The sequence below is a fragment of the Polistes dominula genome, unplaced genomic scaffold, assembly GCF_049000335.1.
Source record: "Polistes dominula isolate Pdom_NZ unplaced genomic scaffold, Pdom_raw_medaka contig_49, whole genome shotgun sequence".
Lineage (NCBI taxonomy): Eukaryota > Metazoa > Arthropoda > Insecta > Hymenoptera > Vespidae > Polistes > Polistes dominula.
Window position 1 is genome coordinate 6,174,597 of NW_028300914.1, and position 6,501 is coordinate 6,181,097.

Genomic DNA, 6,501 nt, shown 5'->3' on the forward strand with positions numbered 1-6,501 from the left:
ATGTGTTCATGTTATAACATGTATTATATTCAAAAATTAATCTTATATACTCATATATATTCAATCAATCAGCAAGAATCGTCTTTTTGTAAATTATTATCTCTTACTGTTACAATCGAAGTTATAACTATAAGAAATATTGTGTATCTATTTTTCTGAAGACGAATGAATATTAATTTATTGCTTAAACATTTATTTATTTAGCAATGTTTTCAATTAATATGAATTAATCTATTTTAGTTATAAGAAAAAAACAGGATACAATGTATATGAATATATATGCAAAGTTATATACACAAATGTTATTTATTGTAATGAACAAATATGGTTTTTCTTTATTGTATTAATTTAACAATAATTTTTATCGACATTCTGAAAACTATTTAAAAATAAAAAATAACATTCAAATATTGAAGCATATCAACAGGCTTACCGCGTTGACGTATCGACTAATCAGAACGAGTCTTGAAATTTCATAACCAAAATGGCGGCATGGAATAAGCTATTCAATGGCTGACGCGTTCTCTCTTTTCTACGAATGATTACAAGCAAGTGAGTCACCTCTCTACGAAATTCTTGATAAAAGCTTTATATTTTTTTTGTCGGACGTCTACCTTTCGTCATCAATTTGATATATGGCGAAAACAAGATGGCACTGCGTTACTTTGTTCCATATTTGCTCAAGTTCATAGTCATTTATGATAGTAAGACATGTGAGAAATCGAATAATAAATAAATAACGGTATGATTACATTTAATATTTTAATTATAACAAAGGTCTAAACTTTTTGTGTATAATTTTGCATATATTTTTATAGAGGATGCTTAGATACCAATTTTATATGTTCAATGCGTATAAATTACACAATTTTCATTGATTAGTTATTTATTATTTTGAATCGTATTAATTATATTTAGAATCGTATTTAATATAATGTTATCTTATCACTTAATCAAAATGATGTAATTTCCGCGAATTATTTGTTTAATTACGTTGATAAGAATAAATGAATTTGTTAAATGAAAACTAGTGTTAGTTGATAAATAGAAGTTGTGGTTTGTTATTTTCAGCACACATATTCCTTTCTCTAATTACACGACATTTAATTATGAAGATTGAATGTCATGCAATAATGACAACTCATTTTATTGCATTTAAGTATTTGCCAGTATTATAGCCTACTTTATACAAACTGGTATATTTCCAAAAGTTGGAAAACTTTTGATAATAATATCTGTGAAGTATTTTTAACAAGTTAAAATGTCGGGTGGAGAAAGAAAGAAACGTGGCTGTGATAGGGCACAAGGATGGGAAGAAGCTGGTGCTGAGTTTTATCAAGAAAGTTATCCTGCTGCTATAGAAGCAGATTTACAACAAGCATTGCAAAGAGATCCTTCTCATATCGCAACTTTACTTCCCAGCAAAAAATCTCGTGTTGGTAAGTAAAATGTCTATTTATAATTCTCTAGATTACTTTGCAATTCCTTTTTTCTTTTTCCTCTTTTAAAGGTTAAACAATATCAATAAATGATACTTTAATTATAGCCACAGCTAAACGCATATGCAATGATACAAAAACAACCTTGAGAAGACGTACTAGTACTAGATCTCGTGGTACGAGTACTGCAAGACGCATGTCTACAAATATTCATGATGCAGCAGTTTCTATGCTACCGGATTTATCTGAGAATTTATCCAATGAAGAACGCACATGGGAAGAAATAATGCAGATCAAATCTATGCCCGTATCTATGACACAGAAAATACAATTGAAGAATCAATTACAGGTATATTTTTAATAAAATTTTTAATGAAATACTTTTGATATGTAATTAGAAAGAAAAAATGGAAGGAAATGTTTATTAATAAATATAATAATATTATTCAGAGCGCAACAAAGTTGAGATTACAGGGATTCGATCAATTAAAGTGGCAGCATAGGAAAGTTTGGCAACAATTCCGTTCGAGAATGAAAGAAGCTTATTCCAAGATGGAACTTTGGAACGACAGTATGAAAAAGATTGGTGGTAATTTTGGGATGGGTATTGTGGCATATTTTTTATTTATCAAATGGTTAATGTATTTAAACATAGTTTTATTTTCAATCATATTTTGTTTCATTATATTGCCAACGATATTGCTGGAAGAACCAGAAAAAGAGATGTGTTCATCTAACAGTAGTGCGAGTATATCTTGTTGTTCCGAATTGTATTGGAACACGACTGACGGTAGTAATAGTATAGCAGACATTTTAGAGCACACGTTGTTATTTTATGGCTCATTTACACACAAAATCTATGGAGCAGATGGTTCTTCCATTCGTTACAATTTACCATTGTCATACGTTTGTGCAATTATTACAGTTTTTATTATCAGCTTAGTGGCAATTGTTAGATCAGCCGCTAAAGGTTTTAAAGAAAGAGTTGTGGAAGGCGAAGGACAATTCTACCAATATTGTAATTTAGTTTTCGGAGGATGGGATTATTGTATTCAAAATGAAAAATCAGCAGCTGTTAAACACAAGGCTTTGCACAACGAAATGAAAGCATTTTTAGAAGCAGAGAGATTAGAGGAAGAAAGACAAAACCGTACGCGAGAAGAAAAAACTAAATTGTTTGCCTTACGTTTTGTAGTTAATATATTTATTTTATTAGTATTAGGTGGCTGCGGTACATTTATTTATTATATTATAGAATTTTCTTTCGATCAAGTTACATCGCATTTAGAAGCGCAAAATACCGATGGAAAATACACGCCTTTTGATAAGATTGTTCATTTATTTTTTGAATTTCTTCCATACATTTGCATTGTTGCTCTCAATATTGCAGTTCCATTTTTGTTTCGATATTTAATAGCCTTAGAAAATTATAATCCTCTTTTTATTATACGCATAACATTATTTCGTACTATTTTTCTAAGACTTTCATCTTTGATTGTATTATTAACATCTTTTTACAAAATTGTTTCACCCAGAGTGTCAGATGCAGAATGTACAAATAATGAAAGCAGGCAACTGCTTTGCTGGGAGACATTTGTTGGTCAGCAATTCTTTAAACTTTATATAACAGATTTCTTTATACAATTCTTTATGACGTTTTTCATTAATTTTCCTAGATCACTTTTAGCGCGTCATACAGAAAATAAAATACTACGATTCGTAGGAGAACAAGAATTTGATTTATCCAAACATGTATTAGACATTGTATATTCGCAAACAATTTGTTGGCTCGGTTGTTTCTTTGCACCTTTATTGCCAATGGTAGCTGTAATTGGTACTTTTTTTCTGTTCTATGTAAAAAAGTTTGCTTGTTTAGTTAATTGTACCCCATCTAGCAAAGTGTATAGAGCTAGTCAATCCAATTCATTTTTTATGTTTATTTTATTAGTGTCTTTTATTTTAGCCATTATTCCAGTTGGATATTCCATCGCTGAAATTATGCCTTCAAAGTCTTGTGGCCCGTTCAAAGGTTTAGAATCTGTTTGGACGTTATTAACTTTGACATTTTCACAATTTCCTTATTGGCTTCAATCTATACTTTTTTTCTTAGGAACAGCTGGTTTCGGTATACCAGCTTTTGTTATTCTTATTTTGCTTTTATATTATTATTATGCGGTGTCTATAGCAAATAAGCACATGGTTACAGTATTAAAAAATCAATTAGTTTTAGAAGGCCACGATAAACAATTTTTATTGAATAGACTTAGTGCTTTTATCAAACAACAACAAGATCAGAATAAATATCATCAAGATCAGGCTAATGAATTAGGCACATTTTCATAAGTTATTTACATATATTTATTAATATAACATCTAATTATATATTTCATTCAATGTCTGTATTGAAAATACTAGTCATTTCCTAAATGTACAGAACAATAGTTAACTATGTAAACCAAAGCACATACAGTATATATATATTATTATATACATATATTAAAAAAAGTTGTTTACTTTGAATCTTTGTTATCGATATGACAAATGATAAAGACTGTTTATTACCATTTTTTATATTGCCTATGATAAAACCACGTACTCAATACGTGTTTTGATATTTAGTAATTTATTTATTAGAGCCCCGATTTGTACAGGGTCTAAAAAATGTCATTATTACGGATAATACATTAAAAGTATTTATCTATTTAATTGATACTGCCATAAACAGTTATTTATATCTATCTTTCAATTCCGACACTTTACATGTACTTTTATAAAATTCTAGAATTTACTCGTGAAAGTTATTACAAATTTTTTTATTTATTACGTTCTAATGAAGAGTTTTATTATTTGGAAATGTGGATGTAAAAATAGAAATTTCTGTCCGATACTTTGTTATTTAAAAATAAGTAAAATAAAATCTATAACCCTCTTACTTTCTAATAAAATTTAAAAAGAAGGATGGTAGATCTTTTTGAAACATATCGGGATCGAACATTGTACGATCATGTTTTAACCATAAACAAATCATCTATCGATTATACGCACTTGTAGTTTACGAACAAGTATATTTCTTTTGCTTTAGACAAATTTAAAATTTTCGTTTGAACTTTAACGTTTCGTTATTCATATATAAGAGACATTAAAAATTCAAACGATATGATACAAGCTTATGTTTGAATTAATGTTTTGATTTCAAATTATTTAAGCCATTGTAAATAATTCTTGTAGAAATCCTTAACTTTACGATAAAACTGAGAGTAGATGTTATTTGATATTCACATCTACTTATTAGCTTAGTAGTATATCACATATATATCTTTTATCAACGCTTTATTTGCAATTTTTGTATTAATAGAATATCTTCATAGATTTCATTAGATAAGAAAAGGACAAATATTGTAAATACAAATATGAATGAGTTTTTGTTTTGTCTGACTGGATTGTACATTTTGTACCTCTAATATTATCGCTACTAATTACATTGCATTATTAGACATTAATGAAACGGCTCATTGAATATGTATACATATAATAATCATATACATTGTTAATAATTATGTTATAGTTTATGTTGATTAACTAATATATTGATTTTTTGTTATAACGTCATATATTTCACACAAAGTGATATATGCGATGCAGATTGTTACAATTAGAGGCAGTTATTTTGATATTTTTTTGTGTGGTATTTACATATTTTTAACTTAAAGAGGTACAAACATATTTAAATCTACAACATTATATATTATATGTAGCAATATCTTATATCAGCAAAATTCAATATGCTCTAAAACTGTAAACATTTTATCTTGATAAAACAATGATTTGTATCTTTTTCATCTTGGTCAGTTGGATAGATTAACATGTAATAAGATTTAACTTAAAATTCTCTTTTAACCGACTACAAGACAATTGTAAGATATTTAAAATATGTATGCGTATGCTTTAATAATATACAAGTATCATACTTCGACGTTTATAGAATAAAGTAATTTACAAGTCAGTTTTGGAGAATCTTTTTATTTTAATATTTTGTATCAAAAGTAAAAATTTTAATTTCCTATAAAATTAATTCATTTTTAAAAATAAAGTTCTGCTACTTATCTGTACCATGAAGCTGAAAAATGCAACAACGTAGTTATCACAATTGCATTGATAATTAATTAATTTAATTTTAATGAAAATCTTACTACTTCTGCAATGTCGATCCAATCTAATGCTCCAGCTAAGGCATCATTTTTAGACGGTATCTTGTCGTAATTCCAATATGTAAATTCTGAGAAGAAGCTGTTCGAATATAAATTACGTTGTATGTCTTCAACAGCCGGTTTTTTATGTTCAAAAAAGATTATACCTTTATAATCTTTAGGAATTTGAATTTTCTTTCCTTGAAGTGGACGCCCACGAAATGATATACTACAGTCTAATAAATATTTTTATTGTATTAATTACTTCATGTTTATATTTAAGTCTAGTATTTTTGAGAAATAAATTAAATACTTGTGAACTTACTTTCATTATCTGTTTCATGTATGAATGGTTGAAAAAAGGATGAAACATTAGCTGGTCCATCAAAATGTATTTTACATGGCATTAAATGTATAGTGGACTCTTCCTGATCTACATCTTGGACGTGCATTTGTATATTCATGCTTAAAGTTTTCTATACGTTTTCACCAAAAAAAGGTCAAATATGACAAAAAAAAATATTATTAATATTGATATTAAATATCGAATAATCTCTTTTCTTTTATTACAGAAAATAATAACAATTATATGATATTAAATGTTTATTAAAAATACTAATCAAGTAACGAATAATTATGAATGTAATTATATGTGAAATATTGAAAAAGTGAGGTTAATTTATTAAAAAAATAAAATTCTAATTTATCTACTACTGAAGGTAACAAAAAAGTTCGATAATGTAGTAAATAAAATCAACAGATGTCGCTATATACATTCTGCGAAATATTATCGATTATATATCTGACGGTAAATATGAACCGATCATTTGAATATTCGCGCGCAGTAATGTGGAAGGGCGACGTTACGGTTTTGT

The 6,501-nt window shown here is 27.6% G+C and overlaps 2 protein-coding genes across 3 annotated transcripts; one reads left to right on the forward strand and one right to left on the reverse strand.

Moving 5' to 3' along the window:
* Positions 1–245: 245 nt before the first annotated feature.
* Positions 246–3,959, forward strand: LOC149033352 (transmembrane channel-like protein 7). Its single transcript, XM_089169920.1, has 4 exons — positions 246–742; positions 1,072–1,439; positions 1,547–1,788; positions 1,890–3,959. Exons 2-4 carry the CDS (start codon positions 1,262–1,264, stop codon positions 3,780–3,782), a joined length of 2,313 nt encoding a protein of 770 aa, XP_089026046.1. The 5' UTR covers positions 246–742; positions 1,072–1,261; the 3' UTR covers positions 3,783–3,959.
* LOC107064986 (ribonuclease H2 subunit C) lies at positions 3,774–6,321 on the reverse strand. 2 transcript variants are annotated; one of them, XM_015318228.2, is made up of 3 exons: positions 5,952–6,321; positions 5,633–5,862; positions 3,774–5,556 (listed from the first exon to the last, which is right to left on the reverse strand). In XM_015318228.2, the coding sequence occupies exons 1-3, from the start codon at positions 6,088–6,090 to the stop codon at positions 5,536–5,538; spliced, it is 390 nt and encodes a 129-aa protein (XP_015173714.1). In that variant the 5' UTR covers positions 6,091–6,321; the 3' UTR covers positions 3,774–5,535. The 2 variants fall into 2 exon arrangements, with proteins under 2 accessions (XP_015173714.1, XP_015173713.1); XM_015318227.2 differs by having other exon boundaries at positions 5,630–5,862; positions 5,952–6,317.
* Positions 6,322–6,501: the final 180 nt, after the last annotated feature.

Coding starts and splice junctions, on each gene's coding strand:
- LOC107064986 (XM_015318227.2), bottom strand. CDS start 6,090: ATGAATATACAAATGCACGTCCAAGATGTAGATCAGGAAGAGTCCACT. Junction 5,863..5,951: donor ACATGAAACAGATAATGAAA/GTAAGTTCACAA, acceptor AATATTTATTAG/ACTGTAGTATATCATTTCGT. Junction 5,557..5,629: donor GGATCGACATTGCAGAAGTA/GTAAGATTTTCA, acceptor TGCATTTTTCAG/CTTCATGGTACAGATAAGTA.
- LOC149033352 (XM_089169920.1), top strand. CDS start 1,262: ATGTCGGGTGGAGAAAGAAAGAAACGTGGCTGTGATAGGGCACAAGGA. Junction 1,440..1,546: donor CAGCAAAAAATCTCGTGTTG/GTAAGTAAAATG, acceptor CTTTAATTATAG/CCACAGCTAAACGCATATGC. Junction 1,789..1,889: donor AATTGAAGAATCAATTACAG/GTATATTTTTAA, acceptor AATATTATTCAG/AGCGCAACAAAGTTGAGATT.